The sequence below is a fragment of the Schistocerca americana genome, chromosome 5 (assembly GCF_021461395.2).
Source record: "Schistocerca americana isolate TAMUIC-IGC-003095 chromosome 5, iqSchAmer2.1, whole genome shotgun sequence".
Taxonomy (NCBI): Eukaryota; Metazoa; Arthropoda; class Insecta; order Orthoptera; family Acrididae; genus Schistocerca; species Schistocerca americana.
The window spans coordinates 665821065-665846072 of record NC_060123.1 but is presented as its reverse complement, the minus strand read 5'-3'; the positions used below and the strand labels follow the sequence as shown (position 1 = coordinate 665846072).

Genomic DNA, 25008 nt, shown 5'->3' with positions numbered 1-25008 from the left:
ATGATGTAAAGTTTTGCTCCATGATCTGTCTCAATCCCTTCATCATTTCATTCATTTTGTACCACTGTAAATACCTGTCAGCTTGACAAGAAAGGCTTTCATTTAAAAGAATGAAAATTATAAAATAGGGAATGACATAAACAAAGCTCAATGTAGAATGGTTTATGCCTAAGCTACCTAAAAACATTGGGACATTGTTGCCCTGTTAAGAAATCTCTTCCATACCAAAATAAGAAATTGGAACTGAAAGTACCTGTTTTGTGTATAACAAACACCTAATTTATATTTCTTGGGATTCTCCACAGTTATATTCCACTTGACAACAGAATGAAGTTGTGCACAATGTGACAGGTTGTTGGCTAAACATTAACTCACATTGAGTTATTTTATCAGACTTATTTATCTGCTGCTTCATTGTTTCTATAATTAACAACAAAGACAGATCATTTGGTTACGTCTTCAGATATAGGTGGTGGTCAGAACCGCAATCAGTCTGTTACACATTAGTAAATAGCTGCTACAATACATCATTCTGAACTCAAACAACTGAAAAGTTTTGGTTTGTATGTCACGAAAATCGGAAAAGACGTCGTCACTTTTCGTAAATCTGGCATTGCTTCGTCCAATCAGATGATCGTAAGAATAAGTGAAGAAAGAACCCTAGTTTGTGATACACGTTGATTACTGAATTAACAAAATTGTATCGTTTACATTGAAGACTAGCTATTCGTAATATTACATTAAAAACTATTTTTAATCAGAAGAAACGCGGAATTTCGCCTTTACGAGATTTTATTTTAAACAAAAACTTTGAAACAACCAATCTGATGGCGTTACATGCGTATATGGTGCAATTAGCGACTTTAATACACGCAGCGCTATAGCACACTGGCAATGTTTTGGTCAGAGTGTCATGGCAGCGAGCCACGCCCCCATGGCTTCAAAACGTAGTACGGCTGGGATACGTAGCGCCATCTCCTATTCTCCATGGTAGCAATAGTAATCGATCTAACAACTGCGCCAGACACTTGTCTTGTGTAGACGTTGGCGACCGCAGCGCCGTTTTCTGCCTCTTTACATATCTCTGTATTTGAAATACGCATGCTTATACTAGTTGCTTTGGCGCTTCAATGTATAAATGGTTACTCCTCTTTAAGGGAAAACTAGATGTGACACCATATGTTAGGAAATGTGCTACAGTAACTAAATCAAAAACCCCGATTTGTTACAGATTGTTCATAGATTATGCAAAGGATAATGGTTGATTCTGAGAATTCTCAAAAACGCACGTTTATTTGCGCTAATATACAATGAAATTCAAGGGTGATGTATACTATGGCAGAACACTCGAACCGCTAACTTACGAAAATATAGTTTTGTAAGCGACCGAAAATTCTGAAACCAACCTATTTCTCATGTAATTATGCAACGAAATTAGAGAAAGACTGTTTTGAACGAGTATAGGTTTACTGACCTCAAAATTTTTGGAATAGCCCAATTTAGTTTAAGCTTACAATTGACGTTATAGTACTAGTTTGCCGCAGCACTCGCGAATGTTCAAAATTTCACGATAATTCAGAACAAACGGGTATTAATACAATCAATGAAAGATTATGCAGAAGAAGCGACGGGAACAGTAACATATGCGAATCTATAACTTGAAATCGGCACATGATCTTGTACAAGCGGCCTCACACAAGGTAAAATTCGTAAATTAGCTTTTATATATAAATAATCGTGCGTATTGCACGGATTTTTCACTTGGTTGATTCTGTGCACACTTCTACACTGGCATGCCGAGGAAGAACACTGCAGCGTAAGTTTATCTCGATCAAAATCGTTAAAATGTGCAGCACCAATAAAGCACGTCTTCTACCTTTACAGCTAACTGGTCACACGCTAATTTACTGAGTGAAATCAAAACTACGGACCCGAAAGTTTTTATAAATAGTTTCCGATAAGTCCTGCAGCATATGACAAGTTATAAATGTCAATACGAGATAAAATAAAGAAGAGAAAGACGTTTACGAGAGAGGCAATCGCAGTCGACGAGAGATTAGGAGTACCGTAACTTTATTTCTGGCGGCAAACTGGTCATCCGAATGCTCGAAGTTTAGATCTGTAATATCAGTAAACACAATTAGTAAAATTCTATGGAACTGCCTGTTAAGGATACGTAAGGCAATTAACGTAAACATCTTTTACGACGTGTGATAATTTGGTGAAACTGACATGCATTTCGCAGACCTCTAACTACTCATTGCAGGTATATGATGTATATTTTTCGGCGTGGAAGGATTTTGCCCAAATTGCTATGTAATTCACAAAACTATACTTTCAGATTAATACAGTAAGCAGTGTCATAGAAAACCCTCCGTAGACCATTTTAAAGTGACATATACAGTGCTTACCCCTGTATAGATTATTAAAATTGTTGTTTTGTGTTAAAAGACTGTTTTGAAAAATTCAATGTATAGTACGAAACGCCCAAAGGCGAATTTCATTTACTTTCCTTGGGCGTATTGAAAACATAGACAATGCACACTAACGCCGTTTGCCTGACTGTTGAAGTTCTGTCAACATTTTGATGAATGATATTGACAAACCGTCAATGCTTCATGTCACACTTTCAGTATGTACTGACGATAATGAGCATATTAAACGGCCATCAATACTGCTCGTCAATATTTTTAGTATTGACAATACGAACCCTCAGACGGTCCATATATTGACGGTTTGACAATCATTATTGGACGTGTGAGGACTTCTTAAATTGGGCCGTGCGTTTGTGGCTACTCGTCTGACGCCTGTTCTGATTGGCTGCTCAGTAGAAGCCAAGCAGTTGCTATTGTAGCTTGTAAACTTTTAAATTTCATCCTCTAGGTAATAAATATGCGAGAAAAAGTAACAAACATGTATGAAGGGAATGTTAATGTTTAATTCTGTGTCAAAATAAATGGCATGCTTTCATTATTGTAATTGGTTGGGACTTACGAAGCAGTTCACCAACTTCTTGTTATGATGATGTTCTTGTAACTTGTTTATGGCAGTGTTGCATTAATTTAATGCCCTTTGCTGACACTTTAAAATGATTTAATTCTTTAGCGGAACGATTGAATCACAGTTGGCGGCTTTAATAATGATTTAGGATAACGGTGAATTATGTACGTAATGGTGTTAAGGTTAGTTTTCGAATTGCGACGGGGAAATAGGCCTAAATAAGTTTTCTGTGTGTGCTTTGGGCCACTTTATGTGCATATACTGTACAGCAGTTACCGGAATGAAAAATACCATGTCCACCTGTATGTATATTATAAAGTGCTTACTAATTTCGCCCCAACCGAGAGAATTTGTATTATATCTTCCGTGACACCTTGAAAGAAAAGGCTTGGTTGTGATGTATTACCTGTAGTTGATGCAGCAGTGTACGCTTTTATCCCCAGTGAGACTAGAGGTGATTGTTTAATGCTTTGTGATGACGATAAAAGGAGAACAGTGAAATGCAAACAGTCACTATTTGGTTGTGTTGATTTGCTTACCCGTTGTGAAGTGATAACTTTTCTAAAGGACGATAAGGGACAAGAAGAACGTTTGCTGTGATCTGCTACTCCAGATCGTAGAATGGGCAGTTTTATCGTATTCCTTAATACTTCCGATTCATGTTACCACAGATACATCATTTCAGGGAATGTTTATGTGGGCATGAAATGAAGGCTGTAGACAGTATTCTCTCTGCTGTGTATATTCAGAATCATTTGAGTATTCGTATACAGTAGTTCGCTCAGCTGCGTAGACCTGTATTTAAACAAGTTTCTATGTAGTTTTGTGGCACAGCAGTGGGTGTGGATGTAATTAAATTCTTTTTTAAAAAAGGTAATTTGCCCAGGATGTGCTGCTAGGGAGAGAGTAATAACCACTGAAAACGAGTATAACATGACATCAGAACTTACAGAAAATTTAACAAGGGCACGCATTTAAGAGGGAGGCATTTCACAAAATCAGTTTTGTATGAAAGAAACGTGTAACAAATGTTGTATGGCATTGCTGAGAGTGTGGGCTGTTGTTGTTTTTCTGTGACATTGCAATGTGCGTGGACGCTTATATCTGTGTGTGTGTGTGTGTGTGTGTGTGTGTGTGTGTGTGTGTGTGTTTTTTTAAGTGAAAAGATTAAGATTCCAGTATGGCAGTGGCGTCTTGACATTGAATGTAGAACTATAAATGTAGTCAAGGAATGTCTCAATGAAATGGCTGCTAGTTCATCTTATAGCTTGTATGATTGTGTCCCATGAAACTTTTCCATTCCTTGTCTTAGTTGCTGGCAAATGCGGTGAAAGCCTTTATTATATAATCTCAGAGAAACAGCTGTATGAAAAACACATATTAAATTGTCTGATATAGCCTAAATGTTCTTCACAAACTGTTGAACAGTCCACAGGGTTAAATGTTCATTTTGTTTTTAAAGTGCTGCATGTGTGGTTAGGAAGTACAAATTCTTTTCTGTTATTATGTAAATTAATAAGAACATGATTGTAAACCTCTCAGTTTGACGCATGATCCAAGATTCAGATTCAGATGTGAGCCTCTCAGTTTATAGTTTACACCAAGATATTCCTAAATTAAATCTACAAATGCTAAACTTGCAAAAGATTGAAAGATCCTTTTGTATCCTTTTCCTCATCTGTGAAGTTGAGGTTGTCTGTGGTAAGTGGTTTTAATTGGCAAATTCACTTTACACATGTCAGTTGCTTAGACATGGTGAAGTTAAGTTCTTGTAGAAAAATGAATATACAATTCTCACAATGCTCACAGTTGGATAGTGTAACATAAGCATTTGCTAAAAGAAAGGAAAAAAACAGCAGTCTCTAATCATTTGTTTCCATTGCATCCAGTTTTGATTTTCTATAATTTTGAGATTACATGTTCTGTGTAACGTGGGAATTGTAAAACGGTTCACCATTGCTATGTGTGTTCCTCTGCCAGAGTTAAATTTATTTCTTGTGTTGGCATATATGCTGCAATCAGTAGTGTACTGAAAATACTACCTTTGAACTCTCTCAGAGTAACAATAAAAATTGAATAAGACTGTTTTTATATGGTCACATGTTTTTCAGGGGCTTAGAACTGCAAAGATGGAAGGCAAAAAACGTGTTTGGATAAAAAAAGAGGAAACAAATGACATATCAAGTGCGGCAGCCTCTGTGGTATGTAGTTTCCTTTTATTTATTACCATTTTTTTCAAAGATGGAATAACAATATGGACAGGGTTGAGTGCTACTCACATCATGGAGGAAGCATTGAGTCACAGACAGGCACAATGAAAGAATACTAGTAATATTTAAGCTCTTGGTTGTACAATGTCCTTCATAAGAAGTAGAGAATACACATGCCCCTCCTCCCCCCCCCCCCCCCCACACACACACATTGAACTGACTAACAAATGAAGAAGTTAATATTCCCTCATATTATGTTAACCTTCCCTTCTCTCCATAGGACAACCACAGCACATACCAGTAAAGAACAACTTTACTATCTGTGTATACATTTCATAAATGTTTTTATTTTGATAAATGTTTGTGGACTGAAGATAAGGTTTATATCTCGAAACACGTTGCTTCATTAAATCATTTAAGTCAACAAAATTTTTGTGACTGGTAGTAGTCTCTGAAAAACCAATTCATATTTTTGAAACAGTCATGATCGTTTATTTCAGTATGACTTTAAACTGAATTGGGAAGATGATACTGAGGTTCTGTAGGAATGTGGATAGGTTGTCATTACCCTTAGTGTAGATTTAAAAGAAGGAATCTGAATGAGGTGAGTTTTTAGGTTGGCTAGGAAGATTTCCTCTCGATGGCCCGTGAATAGGCTAGCATGGTATGGTGCCTTGCAAGTGCCTATTCCCTCTACTGGAGCGTGGTAACCACCCACAATGGGACATCCAGGGTGGTTGGTTTTATCAACTTTAGGAAACGTGGAGAAGGTGGGAGTGTTTGCAATGGTGGGGGTGAGAAGGGAGATCCTGCTGGATTTTTGGAAAGGTATCACTCTAGCAGGGCTTGTAGGTGGATGCTTCTGTCTACTGGTGGAGGCCTTCCGCCAGGTACTCCCTGCAATTCATAGCTATTGTGGTGGAACCTTTGTTGCGAGCTAGGATTATAAGGTCGGAATCAGTTTTTGGCTGGTGATTCTTTCTGTAGATGTAAGGCTGGTTCCATGTTGAGGAATTTGGGGAATGATGGTGAGCCAAGGTTTGTGGTTAGGGGATCCTGGAAAGTTCACAGGGAATGAGCAGGGATTGATACTTCTGTGGGACTTAGATTTGTGGAGGACAGGTTCAGGATGTGTTGCAGGCATGTTGGTGATCTGGATTCTGTAGAGTGGCGGGAAGGAGTGTCATAGGGAGTAGCAAAAACAGTAAGGATATCTGATGAAGACTGTTGTGGTAGTGAGTAGTGGTCAAGGTGGCAGTATGAGGTGAATAGATTGGACAGTTTTTTGAGGTGGCATTCTGTGTGTTGCTCTAGTTCCTGGAGGGCAAGGGTTTCCATCTTGGAGATGAGATGCAGGAATTTGGAATTGGAGAGCAGGACTGTTTTATAGATGGAGAAGAGAGAGTGCAAGGAGGCTTTTAACACATATATGTCGCTATGGGAGGCGGGTTTTAGCCAAAGATGGGTAATTGATAATCGGGCCATTTGGAAGGATTCCATGAGCTAGGCATTAACATAGAAACAGTATGTGGAACTAGGTTCTGGCTAGGGATAAGGAAGCTTTTCTGTATTGTTGCAGGTGAAAGAAGCAAGGATCCCTAGTGGAGGATAAAGAAATACATGGCAGTATCTCTGAACTCTCAAAAAAGATTAAACCAGATGAAGTATAGTGGAAGAAAAAGATTAAACCATGGGTAGTATAGTGGAGAACAAGATGGAAATGAAATAATATTGATGTGAAAACAGGATGATATCAAATTGAAAATAAATATGAAAGTAAATAAAAGGATGATAATTGGGAGAGGTGCAGGCTTGTAGGTAGGATATGGATGCACAGAAGAGGCAGTAGGTGTAAACTGATTGGGCTGTCAGCAAGGTATTTGCTTGAATGAGAAAGATAAGGAGGGGTATTAGGTGTAATATTGGAGAACATGTGTGTGATACCAGTAGGACCACAGGGAAATACATGCGGATGAAGAGAGATTGTGGGAGCTATTTGCAGGTCAGGGAATAAGTATATTGGTGGGGAGGACGTGGTTCACAGGGTGCTGCACGTAGGGTCTCTCGCAAGCATGTAGCCCTGTGTTGTGTACAGTCGAGACCAGTGGTATAACATTGCTTGGAAATCAGAGCTTCACTGAGGAGTGTAGTAAGTGGGTAGAAAGCATGTGTGTTTTGTAAGGCAACAAGGAAATGCAGGAAAGCAGAGAAAGATAAGGATGGACACTGAATAATGTATGCAGTATAGAACAGTAACAAAGGGAAGCAGCATTGGGTTGTAGGATGGAAGAGAAGCCACTAGGCAAAATCAGCAAAATTCAGGATGAAATAACAATAATATAAAAAAGGTGCTTCGCTAATCACCACATAGAGGGGGTGTTGAGTGACAGACAGGAACATTGAAAAAAGACTGCTATATATTATTTAGCAGTCAGACTAAGTTAGTCCATACATGTACACAAATGATTGTAAACATGCAATTCAATCATATCTGAGTGTAAACTACTGACTGCTAAACGCAGATTGACTGCATGAACAGTACCGTACTTGATAATTACTTAGCGCTGATGCATTTGGAATAAAGCTGACTGACACAGAGCTTTACATGCTGAATATTGAGTACCGAATGACTGACATCGTGATTTTTTCATTTAGTGCTAGCCACAGTCTGACTGACATCGTGCAGAAGATGCATGGCAGTCATCTACGCTGACCACTTAGCTACTAAGGCGGATCGCAGTAGTAACATAAAAGACAGAAAAAGTACATAATACAGATACACATTAGCCAGAGACACTGTTTTGGTTAAGAACTGGTTAAATATTCTCAAAAAGGTATAAATGGCAAATTATGTTTTGTATCATGGATGTATGATTGTGCACTGAGATTTAAAACAGCCTGTTAAAAATTTTCTAGAAAGCAAAATTTTCAAAATCGAATATTTTATAGACTAATATGTCATTCTAGTAAAATTATATATTTTTAGAATCGATAGAAATAGATCTAGAAAACTGACACTGGATTTTTGAAAGGAATGCATTTTAAGATATGAACATTCCGGAAGTCAACAGGTTGCACAAGAGATAACTCGGAATCAACAATTCTCAGGAAAGACAAGAAGAGAATTAGATTAGGAAATGAGACACTTAAAGTAGTAAAGGAGTTTTGCTATTTGGGGAGCAAAATAACTGATGATGGTTGAAGTAGAGAGGATATAAAATGTAGACTGGCAGTGGCAAGGAAAGTGTTTCTAAAGAAGAGAAATTTGTTAACATCGGGTATAGATTTAAGTGTCAGGAAGTCGCGTCTGGAAGTATCTGTATGGAGTGTAGCCATGTACGGAAGTGAAACATGGACAGTAAATAGTTTAGACAGGAAGAGAATAGAAGCTTTCGAAATGTGGTGCTACAGAAGAATGCTGAAGATTAGATGGGTAGATCACATAACTAGTAAGGAGGTATTGAATAGAATTGGGGAGAAGAGGAGCTTGTGGCACAACTTGACTAGAAGAAGGGATCAGTTGATAGGACATGTTCTGAGGCATCAAGGTATCACCAATTTAGTATTGGAGGGCAGCGTGGAGGGTAAAAATTGTAGAGGGAGACCAAGAATGAATACGCTAAGCAGATTCAGAAGGATGTAGGTTGTAGTAGGTACTGGGAGTTGAAGAAGGATGCGCAGGATAGAGTACCATGGAGATCTGCATCAAACCAGTCTCTGGACTGAAGATCACAACAACAACAACAACAACAACAACAACACATGTTCTCCAGCTTGACAGAAACATTCTTTTCAAAAAGCAAAAGAAGTGCTTGTATTAGGAGTGGGGTTATAGCAAGTGGAGCTGTTACAGCTTGCTTTGTTTCATCAGCTGCTCCTTATGCAGATTGGGTCATAGTAATCAATATTGAAAGTAGTAAGCTGGATAATCCAGCCACTTGTCTGGCAGCACTCAGTGAATTAGTGCCAGTGACAGTCTCTGTAGTAGCTTGCATCTGTGATTTTAAGAAACTTAATATTTCAAATGGGTGTCCAAAAGACAACAGATCTAATTTTTGTTTATGGTTTTCATTCACATTTTAGTATTAAGAAGAATAGGATGTGTGCTTGTTGTGTGTGGCTGCAGGAGGAGTTGGAAATAGTTGACAAAAAGATGAAAACACTTCAGGCATGGTGTCTGCAAGTTGCTGCCTCAGGATGTAGCAGCCGTAGGGGAACTATATTGTTGCATAGGGAACCTAAAGTGTTGCTTGTTTCACCAGTGAGCTCTTCTCCCAAGCCACATTCAAGTGTAACAGATGATGGATGGGGAGGGGGGAGAAGCTGAGCTCAGCAGAGGGTGAGTGGCTGTCACCTCAGGGTGAGCAGCAAGTTGTAACCTGTTTGTGTCACTCAAGGCAGAGGGTGAATGTGGGAATAGGCCACCCCCAATCTTACCGATGCACCTTATGAGTGGACAAGTGGATACTCCTTCAGTAGTGTCCATACAGGCACACAGGAGAAGGGATTTTGTAGTTGTTGGGAGCTGCAGTGTTAAGAGAATTATGGGGCACCTTAGGAAAAGAGATAGAAAGAAATCCAATGTACACTCAGTATGTCTGCCTGAGGGCCACATCCTAGACTTTGGACTTTGAGCAGACCCTGTCTCCAGCTGTCAAAAATACATCTTTAAGTTGTAGCTCATGTCAGCACCATTCGTGTCAGCATCAAAGGGTCCTGTCACATAGATTCTGAAGCCATGTGCAGCTGCTGCAGGTGGCGGGCAGAAGTGGTGAAGACTGGTAGCCTAGCTCGCAGGGTGCAAGCAGGTCTTACAATCTGTGGTGGTGTACCAAGAATTGATTGGGGCGCTTTGATTTGGAGGCGTGTGGAATGCCTCAGCCAGAGGGTCCATCAGTTCAGTGATGGTCTTGAAAGCTGATTTCTGTACCTGCATTACAGAATGGATTCCTTAAGCTAGGAAATCGTGTTAGATCCTCTGATGAACACTCACCAGTAGCGTGCAGAAAAAGAAACATGTAAGAAGAGTAAAAGACTGCCCCACAAAAGCAGAGACCCATATCCTTAACAATAGTATGCTGCGATTTCTTGAAAATATTATAAGTATGTGTTGTGTCTAGACAAGACTGCCTAGACACAATGAGAGGAAGCCGAAAGGCATGCGCTAGTTTACGCAGGCAAGACACAGGTCTGTAACAGGATACGTAATGAATGCTATAAAGAAAAGTACATAGCTTCTGGAATACTTAACTTTAATCCATCCTTTTGGCACATCTGGAGATTGTGGCAATACAAGTGAGACTCTTTAGATACATGCAATGTTACTAATGGCGCCTTGCTAGGTCGTAGCCATTGACTTAGCTGAAGGCTATTCTAGTATGAATAAGAAAACAGAAAATCTTCTGTCCACAAATCAATTCAGGTTTAGAAAATATCATTCTGTGAAACTCATCGTGCCCTTTTCTTGCACGATATCCTGTGAACTTGGATGAAGGGCAGCACATAGATCCCATATTTGTAGATTTCCAGAAAGTGTTTGATACGGTGTCTCACTGCAACAGCAAATGTTCGAGCATACAAAATAGTTTCCCAGATATGAGAGGAACTTGGAGACTCATTGAGTAACTGAGCCTAGTACTTTGTGCTTGACATTTGAGTGTTCATCAGAAACAAGGGTATCATCAGGGGTGCACTAGAGAAGTGTGATAGTACTATTCTTGTTGTCTATATACATAAATGATCTGAGGAATATGGTGAACAGCAATCTGCAGTTGTTTGCTGATGACATTGTAGTACATTGGAAAGTAACATTGTTGAGTAACTGTAGGCATATACAGGATGAATTAGACCAAATTTCTGTATGTTGTGATGAATGGCAACTTGCTCTAAATGAAGAAAATGTAAGTTAATGTAGATGAGTAGGAAAAACAACCCCATATAGTTCGAATACAGTATTGATGGCATGCTGTTTGACATTGTCACATCAATTAAATATGTAGGCATAACATTGCAAAGTGGTAGGAAATGGAATGGGCACATAAGGATGGTAGTAGGGAAGGTGAACAGATAACTTTGGTTTATTGGGAGAGCTTTAGGAAAGTGTAGCTAATCTACAAAGGAGACTGTATATAGAACACTTATGTGAGCCCTTCTTGAATTTTGTTTGAATGTTAGGGATCCACACCAGATCAGAATAAAGGAAGACATTATAGTAATTCAGCGATGTGCTGCTAGATTTGTTACTCATAGGTTTGATCAACATGTGAGTGTTACGGAGCTACCTTGTGAACTCAAATCAGAATCCCTAGAGGGAGATGGTGTTATTTGTGCAAAATTCTATTTAGAAAATTTAAGGAACCGGCATTTGAAGCTGAATGCAGAATAACTCTACTGCCGCCAACATACATGTAAGGACATACACGTAAGGACATACATGTAAGGACAACGAAGTCAAGATGAAAGAAGTAGGGCTTGTATGGAGGTATATAGGTAGTCATTTTTCCCTCACTCCATTTGCAAGTGGAATAGGAAAGGAAATTATTACTACTACTACTGCTACTACTACTACTCGGTTTCTACCAACTGCCCTGTTCTGCTGTAACAGTTTTACCTGTAGAATCATCCAAAAAACATATAACACTCAGCAGTGTGGAAGTACCCCAATCGTGCTATGTTACACTCCTGGAAATGGAAAAAAGAACACATTGACACCGGTGTGTCAAACCCACCATACTTGCTCCGGACACTGCGAGAGGGCTGTACAAGCAATGATCACACGCACGGCACAACGGACACACCAGGAACCGCAGTGTTGGCCGTCGAATGGCGCTAGCTGCGCAGCATTTGTGCACCGCCGCCGTCAGTGTCAGCCAGTTTGCCGTGGCATACGGAGCTCCATCGCAGTCTTTAACACTGGTAGCATGCCGCGACAGCGTGGACGTGAACCGTATGTGCAGTTGACGGACTTTGAGCGAGGGCGTATAGTGTGCATGCGGGAGGCCGGGTGGACGTACCGCCGAATTGCTCAACACGTGGGGCGTGAGGTCTCCACAGTACATCGATGTTGTCGCCAGTGGTCGGCGGAAGGTGCACGTGACCGTCGACCTGGGACCGGACCGCAGCGACGCACGGATGCACGCGAAGACCGTAGGATCCTACGCAGTGCCGTAGGGGACCGCACCGCCACTTCCCAGCAAATTAGGGACACTGTTGCTCCTGGGGTATCGGCGAGGACCATTCGCAACCGTCTCCATGAAGCTGGGCTACGGTCCCGCACACCGTTAGGCCGTCTTCCGCTCACGCCCCAACATCGTGCAGCCCGCCTCCAGTGGTGTCGCGACAGGCGTGAATGGAGGGACGAATGGAGACGTGTCGTCTTCAGCGATGAGAGTCGCTTCTGCCTTGGTGCCAATGATGGTTGTATGCGTGTTTGGCGCCGTGCAGGTGAGCGCCACAATTAGGACTGCATACGACCGAGGCACACAGGGCCAACACCCGGCATCATGGTGTGGGGAGCGATCTCCTACACTGGCCGTACACCGCTGGTGATCGTCGAGGGGACACTGAATAGTGCACGGTACATCCAAACCGTCATCGAACCCATCGTTCTACCATTCCTAGACCGGCAAGGGAACTTGCTGTTCCAACAGGACAATGCACGTCCGCATGTATCCCGTGCCACCCAACGTGCTCTAGAAGGTGTAAGTCAACTACCCTGGCCAGCAAGATCTCCGGATCTGTCCCCCATTGAGCATGTTTGGGACTGGATGAAGCGTCGTCCCACGCGGTCTGCACGTCCAGCACGAACGCTGGTCCAACTGAGGCGCCAGGTGGAAATGGCATGGCAAGCCGTTCCACAGGAATACATCCAGCATCTCTACGATCGTCTCCATGGGAGAATAGCAGCCTGCATTGCTGCGAAAGGTGGATATACACTGTACTAGTGCCGACATTGTGCATGCTCTGTTTCCTGTGTCTATGTGCCTGTGGTTCTGTCAGTGTGATCATGTGATGTATCTGACCCCAGGAATGTGTCAATAAAGTTTCCCCTTCCTGGGACAATGAATTCACGGTGTTCTTATTTCAATTTCCAGGAGTGTAGTTAGTGGTGTCTTTAACCGAGAGTATTGACTGTAATGTCTGTTGATTCATAACAGGTAATATGGACAGTATTGTGGAGTAGTTTTGAATGCTTTTTTTTCTTGCAGTCTTGAACAACAGTGCCCCACTGCAGACTGTTAGTGAAGGTTTGAGCATATGGAATAGATTCCCAGAAATGCGAGTTGCTCGAAGAATTTTTACGTAACTGAACCCAGTACATTGTCCTCAGTGGCGAGTGTTCATTAGAGACAAAGAAAGGTACCATCAGAAGTGTCCCAGAAGTGTTATACAATCACTTTTGTTGTCTACATGGGTAAGCTATCTGTTGTATAGCGTGAGCAGTAATCTATAACTGTTCACTGATGATGCTGTTGTGCATGGGAAAGTGTCATTGTTGAGTTACCGTAGGATGATACAGGACGACGTGGACACAATTCTGTTTGGTATGATGAATGGCATCTTGCTCTAAATGCAGAAAAATGCATGTTTATGTAGATGACCAATGTTGTAATGTTTGAATACTATATTAGTTATGTGCTGCCTGACACAGCCATGTCAATGAAATATCTAAGCATATTGTTGCAAAGTGATTTAAAATGAAATGAGCTTCTACACCATCCATCCAAAAACTTCTGAGACTGATTTTATTACTGGTATATAAGCGAAGTCAGTGCAGTAACTACGGCAGCAGCTTAAACTAACAGCTATTAACAACCTGTGTTTATTACCAGTAAGTTGTGGGCAAGCAGTATTAAGCGGTGGGTGTGTGGCCGTAGTATTTCAGTGTTGTAGTTGTTGTCACAAATAACAGTGGAGCAACAACCTCAACAGCTCTAAATCAAGTGTTCAAGGCATTCTTCTTAAAGTTGTGAAGAAGAGAAAAGTGTGTGCAAAGTTTTTCCTGCATACCTTGACTATTGAACAAAAATGACAATGCTTGGACTTCTGACACAATTTAACTGAAATGAAAAACATAGGCAATTCTGTTCTGGAAAAACCCATCATGGATAACAAGACTTAGTCTTATCAATATTGACCTACCACAAAATAACAAAATTGTGGAATAGGACTCTGATGGTTCACTAAGAGCAAGGAAGGTGCATATGTGACCCACAAGTTGAACATCACACCAAAGAAAACCTTTTTCTGACTGTTCTGCATGGTTGTAAAAATGTTCTGCGCATTGCCCTCCAGTTCAGACAGACTATGTAGAACACGTGAAGCATTTTTTATTAATCTAGGCTTGAAACTCGTTTAATCAATGGGATAAGGTCACTTGTGGGGATGTCGAATGGTCAACTTCAGTTTATTAGGTAAATTCTGTGCAAAGTGTAGTTCATTTATAAAAGAGACCATGTGCAGAACACTTATGCAACCCATTCTTGAGTATTGCTCAAGTGCTTGGGGTTGCCTCCAGATCAGATTAAAGAAAGATATCATAGCAATTCAGTGGTGTGCTGCTAGATTAGTTGCATACGAATATTACAAAAATGCTTCATGAAGTCAAATGGGGAAACCCTGGAAGGAAGATGATGATCTTTTCTTGAAATGCTATTTAGAAAGTTTAGAGAACCAGCATTTGCAACAGACTGCAGAACGATCCTGCTGCCACCAGTGTACATCTTGCATGATACCGCAAAGTTAAGAGAAAGCAGGGCTCGCACTGGAATACACACACAGTTGTTTTTCGCTCTCTCCATTTGTGCGTGGCACAGGAAAGCGAATAACTAGCAGTGGTACAAAGTACCCTCCACCATGCACTGTATGGTAGCTCTTGGAGTGTTTTTCACTGTCTGGTAGCTTGATGAGTATTTGTGTGGGTATAGGTGAATGAAGAAAACATCACAAAACACATGTAGTACAGTCAAAGCCTGATAGTACGTATCACAAGTTATGAAGTATTCAGCAGTTTTAAAAAGTAAATCAAATAACAGCAATACACCTTATATGCTTAGAAATTAAGTGATGTTAATCTGATATTCATTATACATATTTTATAAATAAATGTTACAAATCTGTTCATGTTTTCCAACATAAATTCATATTTCACATTTGATAAAATTCAGTATTTTGTAACAAATAACTGCACACATTTCTGGGTACTCTCTGCCCCAACACACACACACACACACACACACACACGTACGTACGTGCGCGTGAACCGGCTTGTTAACTGTGGCTCAGTGCATCACTTTACCATTTACACTGTTCGGTTTTCATTGTACTTCATACACTTTTCTTCTTGACATTTCTTAGCTTGACTCCATTGTGAGTAATTTCTGGTACTGCTATCATAATTCAGTGTCCATTACCTCAAAGTCACACATGGAAAAATAAACATGAGAAACCTACATTAGTAAATACATACAGACCAACTATCAAGTTACTTTGTTCTTCAGCTTAGTAGTTGTATACATATCTAAGAATAATATTAAATAAGTAATTCAGATATTATTTCAATAAAAATCATATAACGACTCGATATGTATGTTTGAATAAGTGGGTGGAAGCTATAACGTGAGACATCAGTGGTCTCAGGATGAAAACAAATGATAAATTTTGAAAATTCAGATTTTTTATAGTGATGGAATCATTAGGACAAACATAATTTCATATTGACATTACACAGGAGGTAAGGACAACACTACATTGAACAAATTCATTGCAGTGTGAGCATTATATTGCTGTAGTGTGTGGGACCCATACCAAATAAGAGTAACAAGGGATATTGAACATATACAGAGAAGGGCAGCGCGAATAGTCATAGGTTTGTTTGATCCATGGGAGAGTATCTCATAAATACTGAAGGAACTGAACTGGCAGACTCTTGAAGACAGATGTAAACTATGCCAAGAAAGTGTATTAACTAAATTTCAAGGACTGGCTTTAAATGATGATTCTAGGAATGTTCTATAACTCCCTATATATCTTTCACATAGGGATGATGAAGACAAGATTAGAATAATTTGTTACATGCACAGAGGCATTCAAACAATCATTATTCCTTTGTTCCATACATAAATGGAAGGGGAAGAAACCCTAATAACTGGTACAGTGGGACATACCCTCTATCATGCACCTCACGATGCTTTGCAGAGTATAGATGTAGATGTGGGCACATTTTTATCATTTTGCTTGCAGTTTAAGGGTTTCCTTGCACTACTAAACTTTTCATTGCAGATTTGAAAATAACCTGAATAAACCAAATGTTGCTTCAAAATACATACCTGTTTATTTACTTCATTCACATTTATTGAACGTTGTTATTTTGGTGGTGTCTTTGCTACTTTCTTGTTTATATTGCTGAAAATTTCCTTCCTGATGAAATGCTTCCACAACAATTGGTTACTGTAGAGACGCTGTTCCCTACCATGTAGCCTAACAATCTCTGCCTCACACAACCCACACTACTTCTCATCTTCATATTCCATTTCTAGCTTTATTAGTACTTCATATAACTCATTACTATTTTGTTAGTACCCCCTTACCCTATCATCGTCATCAGTTCCCTACTACCTCATTACATCATTTTTAACCATCATGTCCCTACTTTTTAAAGCTTCACAGTTAGAAACACAAATAGCTAATACTGGTAAGCCATTACTCTTCTTTGCATTGTGGATAATATAAAAGTTAACTGTAACATTTTAATCTTTGTATCTTATTTTGTGTTAGTTTCCTGGAAAAACAGCAAACTGCTGTTTCAGAAGCCATCATTTGAGCCAGCCGCAGCACCCTGGATGTCCTCTGTATCCTGAATGTCCTCTGTATGGGTAGCACTGGTGGGTCCTTGCATTATGGTTGTTGTGTTGCATCCCCTTTACTGTGATGATCATCAAAGGCAACTCCTCCCATCAACACTTCATGAACATTGAGTGAGTCTTCAGTTTCCTTGAACCTCCCATTGTCAATCTGTGCCTCTAGACTATAGTAGGGCTTCATATGGAGGACATGGACGGCGTCTCTGTGCATCTGTCTGTCTGATGAAGGGTCATAATCCTTGACTTCATATTTGACCTCAGACAAGTGATAAAGGATATAATGCAGAAGCAAGTAGTGCTTAAATAATGTTTCCAATAGTTTCACTTTCCACTCAGGTGTAAAAATCGTATCAAGTCTCCCAGCTGAATCTCACTTTCTCCAGGACATCCAGGGTCTGTATGCAAGTCAACTGCCTTGCTTTTTTGGTCCTATTGATGTGTTTCATGTAGTCATCTTGTGTATTTTCTGGTTGAAACAGGAAAAGTATATGAATTGTTGTTTTGGCCTCATGTCTGTGGAGCAGAAAGAGTGTTTTGCTTTGGCGTATTGTATGCGGATGTCGTGATGGGTGGTACTGTATTCCAGTCTTTCTCTTCAACATCAGCGTACATTAAGAGCATATCTGATATTGTCCCCCTAAAACATTCTGTGAGGTCATTCATCTGTGGATGGTAGGCAGTTACCATCCTGTAGTTGATGTTTCAACGTAAAATTACCCCTGGTACTAACATCAACCGGTGAGCTTTACCATGATCAGAGATCAATACATGGGGTGCTCCATGCTTCAGGATGACGTCTTCTACAAGGAACATTGAAATTTGCAGAGCTTCAGTAGTTAGCACAGCTTTGGCGGCAGCATTGCAGGTGAGGTAGTCAGTGCAGTCTCTTGTCCATCAATTCCCATTAGCTGACTTTGGGAACCTTCCCAAAAGGCAGATTCCAATTCAATGGAAACATTCTGTTGTGGGTGGGAGAGGTACCAAATTTCCCTTAGATAATTGAGCACATGCTGTCATCATTGGCATTCTTTATGATGTTAGTTTGCCAGATTAATACAAGTGGAACTTCTTGATGGCCCAGACAACTGCAAGGCACTCTTTCACAATTTGTAGAGTTGTTCTTCTCAGACTTTGAGAGTACTGTGGAAACATATGCTGTCACCTTTGTACTAGAACTGCCCACATCCTAAAACCACTAGTGTTGATGTGAAGTTCTATATCAGTATTCTCATCATACAATGTTAGAACTGGGGAAGATGTTAGCACCTCCTATATGGCAAGGAAAGATCTTTCTTGCACCTCGTTTCAACTTTCCAGTTTCGCTGCAGTAGTTCTGGTGATGGATGTGCCTTGATTCAGCCCTGTATTAGTTGCCAGTGATATGAGTGAATTCAGCTGAGGAGTCGAAAAATTTGTGATTGCTCATATCTGAACTGACTCCAACGTCATTCAGTAGGTGTCCCAAGATTTTTATTTCTTTGATAATAAAAAGGCACTGTTTCGAATTCTGGCAGAGACCTGCAGTCTGAACACACTTCAGCACTGTTGTCACTCAACTGAGATGTTCTTCAAATGTCTTAAAAAATGACAGTCTTTTCCAGGTAAGAAAGGCACATAATCTGTTTAAGGTGTCAAAGCATGTCTGAAGGTAGCTGGTGCTTTAAAAAGTAAGGTGACATAACTTTGAATTCATAGAGGCCATCATGAGTTATGAGGGCAGTCTTTTCCTGATCAGCTTTGTCAACTTCATTTTTCCAGTAGCCATTCTGCATGTTCATACTTCAGAAATAATTTTCCCCTTTCAGGCAGTCCAGGGTCTCATCAGTGCATGGTGATGGACAGAAGCATTTCTTTGTAATTTTGTTCAGTTGTCAGTAGTTGATGCAGAAGTGTCATGTGCTGTCCTTCTTCACAAGGACCACCAGAGAGGACCAGGAACATCCTAAAGATTCAATATAACCATCTTGCAGCATCTTCTCCACCTCCTCCACAATTATTCATTGTTTAGACTCTTTATGAGTGGTGGCTAATTGGTAGATGATCCCTAGTGTTGGTACAGTGTTTTGTCATGGGCCACTTGGTCTGCCTTATCTCCGCAGCCCTCAGGGCCTCAGCATTTGTTTGCTGATTACGGGCTTGCCAACTTCGAGATTCCTGAGCTGGGGACTGGGAAGTGCTGCCAGTCCCCCGTCAACATAAGCTCTGGACATACTTCAGTGACTGGTTTACAGTGTGGCAGTAGAACATTGCATGTTACTGGGAATGGGGATCTTGACTTGAGCACTCGGATCGCCATCATAACCAGCTCCACCGCCTGCCCCTGCGGGGTTCCCACCGCCACCTCCTCCTCCTCTGCTACCTCCTGCGGGTACAGACATGGTCCTCGAGTCGCCGTCACTGCCCCCAGTTGCTGCCTCCCTGTGGGCCTGCTCCGGCCCTCCCTGCCCCCGGGTGGATCGGCGACTCCCTCCGCTGCCCTGTTGGCTGTCATGGTCACCTCGGACATCCCTTCCTACCCACCAACAGCGGTTGATGATCCCTGGTCTTCTCCCATCTGCCGGCCACATTGGTACCATTTGGGGCATTTCCGCCCCTACACGCAAGTTTCAGTGGCGAGGGATCTGGTACCGCAGGTTTTGTATCCGCGCCAGATGGCATGGACCTTGATTACCACTAGACAGGGTGTATACGACCCGGTACAACCAGGAGATCCGGGAAAAACATGGGAATTTTTTCATCCGGGAGAAAACTGGTAAAAACCCAGAAATTTTTTAGAATTCTGGGAATTTTTCATTGTTTTAGTTTTCTGTTAAATTTTTGCAATTTTGACTGGTAAGAACTGATACTGTAACAAAGGATATTATTGTATCCCGCTACTGCAGAATAACACTTCAACAATAAAACATAAACGAGAGAAAAAAACGAAAATAAATTGCAAAGGAAATGCGCCATGTACAACGACACAGTGCTCATGCAAGTGTGTGCCAACAGCAAAATGTGTCAAAGGCTTTAGGAAGACTACGCAATGCTTCATAACAACAAATTGCCTCCGATGAGCGTGAAGTCACAACTGTTTACATTAGATTCGTTTGAGCAGTTACAAGCAGGCTCATGGGCACGCGCAGTTGAGTCACGTTTGAGTAGTAGATTCTCCTGCTTCTGACTACAGGAATGTGGCTGTTGGCAGTGCAAGCAGTCGCAGCAAGCAGCTAGATGCTCCTGAGAAAAGGGGGTGCCAAATTCATATTCTTGAGTAAAAAAAACTTGTTTCACAAAGCGCCTAGCATCCAGTGCACGTTGGTATATCGATTGTTCATATGATTTTGAAACGCATCCCTGTTGGTTTTTGAACATTTTTGGAAACATTTTAAGTTGATTTCTGATGAATCATAAGTTGATTTTTGAATGCGTGCATTGTGTTCGTGATGTCTCTTTCAGGAGAACGCTCGTCACATCTAGAAATAAACTTTCCGCAGACAAAAGGGGACTGGGCTATATGAGCTGAGCAGAGTAAAGCTGAATGGATGAACGCCAAGCGCCGTCTGATTATGTGGTTGATTGGGTTTGCGAATAATCAGTGTTGCTATAAATACTAGCAAAATCCGTAGATTCAGACTACCAGAATGGAAATAAATGACTAACAGGAATAACAGGTGAGAAAGATTATGTACTATCTTCTCGGTGTACTCAGTAAATGAAATTTTGACAGAAAATTTTTGGCCAGGTCACTACACTAGTAAGGACCAGTTGCACAGTCCCCGGCTAGCAGCCGCTTTATTCTATTTTGGAAGTAACGCGAAAAACATGTTGTACGAAAGTGTAACAACACCTAACCGGAGAATAATCGTGGGATGACAAAACCTGTGATTCTGGAAGGGTTACTGAAGTTAATCGGCGAACAAATTTTGACAGTGGTAGGAATAGCTACAGAACTGGCGATGAGAAAATTGTTTGTTAGAACGAGGAAGGAGGAGAAACGGGGACATCACACGAATTATGGAAGAATAAGACGATTCCAAATTTATATAAAAGTTTTGTAATACTACTTTTCGATCTCGTGCTTGAGAAACTGATGTGTATGAGTGAAATGTGAAACTGTTTCCTAACATAAAGCTTTTTGCTTGTAGTAGGCCTAATAGGCATTTGATATTGGTACTTCGTGATTTATATTCTGTCATGTTATAAAAATGACCATTTGTGCCAAAGCAGTTTCATTTACTTAGTGTGTGTTACAAAATTGCTGCAATGTTATAAAGGCCAATTTTGTTTTATATAGCAGACAGTGACAAAATAGATGTAATTGTGTGCTGATGTGCAGAGCAGTCAGAGTTATAGTGGGTAGTCTCCATGATGTGACCCGTGTTTACATTTAGTGATTTTGCTGTTTCCCTTCATTTCCTCTCAAGTCAAATGTAAAGAAAACGGATATCTGTGGCAGGGAACTATCAATTAAATTAAAATACATTCACATAATAACGGAAGGCTGAAATACATTATTAGTTTCAGATTTTATTTCCACCTTTCTGACAGTCGAACATTAATCACCTTGCAGAACAATGAAGTTATTTTTGTCTGTTTGCTAAATAAATTTGACTTTTATTAACCTTTTCCACAGAGGCAGTCAATGTATTTGAAACGAAATGCTTAAATCCACAGTACTGGCTAGTTTGAACTGTTCACTGCACTTCTAGTGCACGTTTTCATCTTTTAGCACATATGGTATTGGGATGCCATAATAAAAAACCAAACATGATATACATGAGTACTGGTGCTGCAGGAAAATATACATCCTGAAAACCTTGCTGAAAAGCGCAATATCAGTTCAAGGCCTACTTCATTGGGAATCTGGACATATGAATGTGCACTTTAAGCCGAATTATGTATTTTTGTATGGTTTATGAAATTCCGATGCTCTTGCATATCCTCTAATGTCTTGTTTCTTTTATCACATAATGAATGACCTTTTAATGTTTTACACGTACGTACATGCGGGCTTCCTACGTCATGGTAGCTGCGCAAGCGCAGTGATACCTGTTACCTGCACTCTCTGGCAAATGCTGAAATGAATTTGTTCCGAACAGGCCGTGGGAAAATATTGCGAATGGTGCTTTGAAAAGTGTTACTTTCAATATAACTTTCCTTTTACGTAAGTTGAACTACGTGCGAGAATGTACCATGAATTTCTTAAATCACAGAGCATTTGACTCTCATTTAAAAATCAACTCTTTGATGACGAGCCATTTAGAAGAATTTCGAGCCCTGAAGATCAGACATTTATTTCATTATTAAAAATTTTACTGCGACATTTGTGTGATGTATCTTAAAGTGTAACGCGCGAAAAAGGTAAAACATTCTATGCGAGAGCTTAGCTTCTCTTGCAGCTTATTAACCTTAGAGACAAATAGTATATGTGAAAGTTTTGCTTTTGTTGTAGCAACACTATGTATGTTAATTTAAACTATTAACTTTCCCTGTTTGTGTGTTCGTGCTACTTAAGTCACTGTGCTCTGAATATCTACTGTCACTGGCTGGCGAGATCACGTGACATGAGCTATGACTGGTTTACATGAGCTATGACTGGCTTACAAAAGCACAACGCAATCTCAATTTCAATGATTCAGAAAGTAGCACGCGATGTTTGGTGGAATTCCAATGAATTCTTTCGTAATACAAAAATACGCAGCGTACATGTTGCTGCACAGCAAAGATATTTTCAAAATGTGTCTTTGTCCCTGAGTTTCATTTTCTAAAGTGTCGGGAAATTCAGCCCCCGTGTATAAAACCATAATTATTCAAAGAATTGATAAGTTTTGCAGGGAAAATGTACTGTCACTTAACATGGAAAAAGTGTGTTTTCACCTGGGAGAAAGTGTATTTTTAACCGAGAAAAGCCCGGGAATTTTTATTCCTTGTTCACATATATACCCTGTCCTCCTCCTCCGCTACCTCCTGTGGGTACAGACATGGTCCTCGATTCACCGTCACTGCCCCCAGTTGCTGCCTCACTGCGGGCCTGCTGCCGGCCCTCCCCGCCCCTGAATGGATCGGCGGCTCCCTCCACTGCCCTGGCCTCTGGGCCGGCCATCATGGACACCTCGGACATCCCTTCCTCCCCACCAACGGTGGTTGACGATCCCTGGTCTTCTCCCATCTGCCGCCCACATCAGCACTGTTCGGGGAATTTCCGCCCCTACAAGCAACTTTCAGGGGGGAAGGATCCGGTTTCGTATCCGTGCTAGATGGCATGGACCTTCATTTCCGCTAGAGGTCTCTGCAGCCGTCGCGCCGTAAGCTGTGGCTACGCACGGTCCTGGCCTGCATATAATGTGAGGGTGCCATGATGGAGCACTTGGTCCCAGCTACCAAAAGCGATGTACCCTATCATGTATTTAAGTCCCTGCCTCTTTCTCAGCGAGGCAATCTGATATCGCATGAGTCTGCCGACACCTCGCCTACTACAGACAGCGTGTTTACTTTACTTTGTTTCCATGTACAAGTGGATGTTGTGGATTCATGAAGTATTTGCTTGTGACCCCGTTGCTTCTTGAATGTTGTTGTTTGTAAGGTCTTGCTCAGTCGTCCGTCATTGTTCGTGTCCGTCCTTTCCTGTTTGTTTGTTTGCGGGTGACTCCCGTTTGGTCCCACCGCGCTTTGTTCTTGGCAGCCCAGCGATCGTTCTGGACGCGGTTACGATGATGATGATGATGATGATGATGATGATGATGATTGGTGCTGAGATATAATTTACATGAGCTGTCTTCTATGACTAATGAAAGCATCCAAGTGGCGCAACCAAAGTGTGTTTAGTTTTCACAACAGAAATTTTTGATTTGTAATGTCAGTACATTGTATCATAGTTAAAACTCCCATAATTTTCACCATATCAGTGCCTTGACAGTGGTATTTGTTAGATGTAGAAAGTTTTCATGACGTGTATGTGTGTGTGGTGTTTTTTTTTACAGAAATGAAATGGACATAGCATTAACAAATTGTTTCTGAATCAACTATTCACTGTAACAAGTCTCATTTGCAAAATTAAGGGCAACATATAGTCTGTCATACAGTGTCTGTTTTGTGTATACCACCTGCTGCTTGGTGAGAAGAAATGTATGCTCTTGATATTTGATAGAAGGTGTCTTCTCACTTGACAGGTTCCAGAGTAAATGAAACTTCGATATCAGATGCATGTATATCATATCCAGTTTTCCTGCTCTTTAGGGCTTATGTGTTAATTATAAGATCATTGGTCTGTCAGTTGTCTTATCTTTTATGTAAACTGTGTTTGAAAACATAAATATTTTCCCCCCTCCACAAACCCTCTTGTGCGACAGGCAAGCAATTAGATAGAAAAGTATATGTGCAAGCTTTAAATCAGTAAATATTTTCTTTTCTCAGTTTCCTCAAGATCCATTATCAGTTCACAACCCCTGTCTTGATAAAAAAGAAGAACCAGAGCTACACTTGGATATGGATGACTCTGAGCATCATGTAAGTTTTCGCATTATTGTTATGCATGAGGTGCAGTAGTTAAATAATCAAAGATAATGAGCCATTATAACCTTTATCAGCAATTCCCAGAATTTTTTAAAATTTCAGTGACTCTAGTTATCGTTTGTGTTATTTGTTGCTTGTTGTGGACAGTATTTGAACAACAAGTATTACATTATTTTCAAAACCCTTCTTGTATTATGTTTGTATTGTTATGCACGTGTGTAATGAAGTACTTTAATTTAAACCCCACACAAATGTGTATTCTGTGTTGGAAGCTAGGCAGGAGGAACCTTTCCTTGGAATAACTGTTGATCTGCATGTGTACCTCGACCTCTTAGTACTATAATGGAAAATTTATCTTAAAGAGTATATATTTGAGTCTGTTTATTGTGACGTCACCTTACAGGTGCTGTCAGAGGACAGGACAGGGATAAAATATTCCGGGC

At 40.6% G+C, this 25008-nt stretch overlaps 1 protein-coding gene across 5 annotated transcripts in view; it reads left to right on the top strand.

Annotated features, from left to right (window-relative positions):
* The first annotated feature begins 1593 nt into the window (after nt 1-1593).
* The window catches only part of LOC124615729 (transcription factor MafB-like), a 75518-nt gene continuing 52103 nt past the window's right edge, over nt 1594-25008 (top strand). The window contains exons 1-3 of one of the 5 annotated variants that reach the window (XM_047143798.1): nt 1594-1700; nt 5112-5201; nt 24467-24559. In XM_047143798.1, the coding sequence (XP_046999754.1) occupies nt 1644-1700; nt 5112-5201; nt 24467-24559 (240 nt within the window). In that variant the 5' untranslated portion in view covers nt 1594-1643. The other 4 variants (XM_047143800.1, XM_047143802.1, XM_047143801.1 and 1 more) reach the window with 4 other exon arrangements.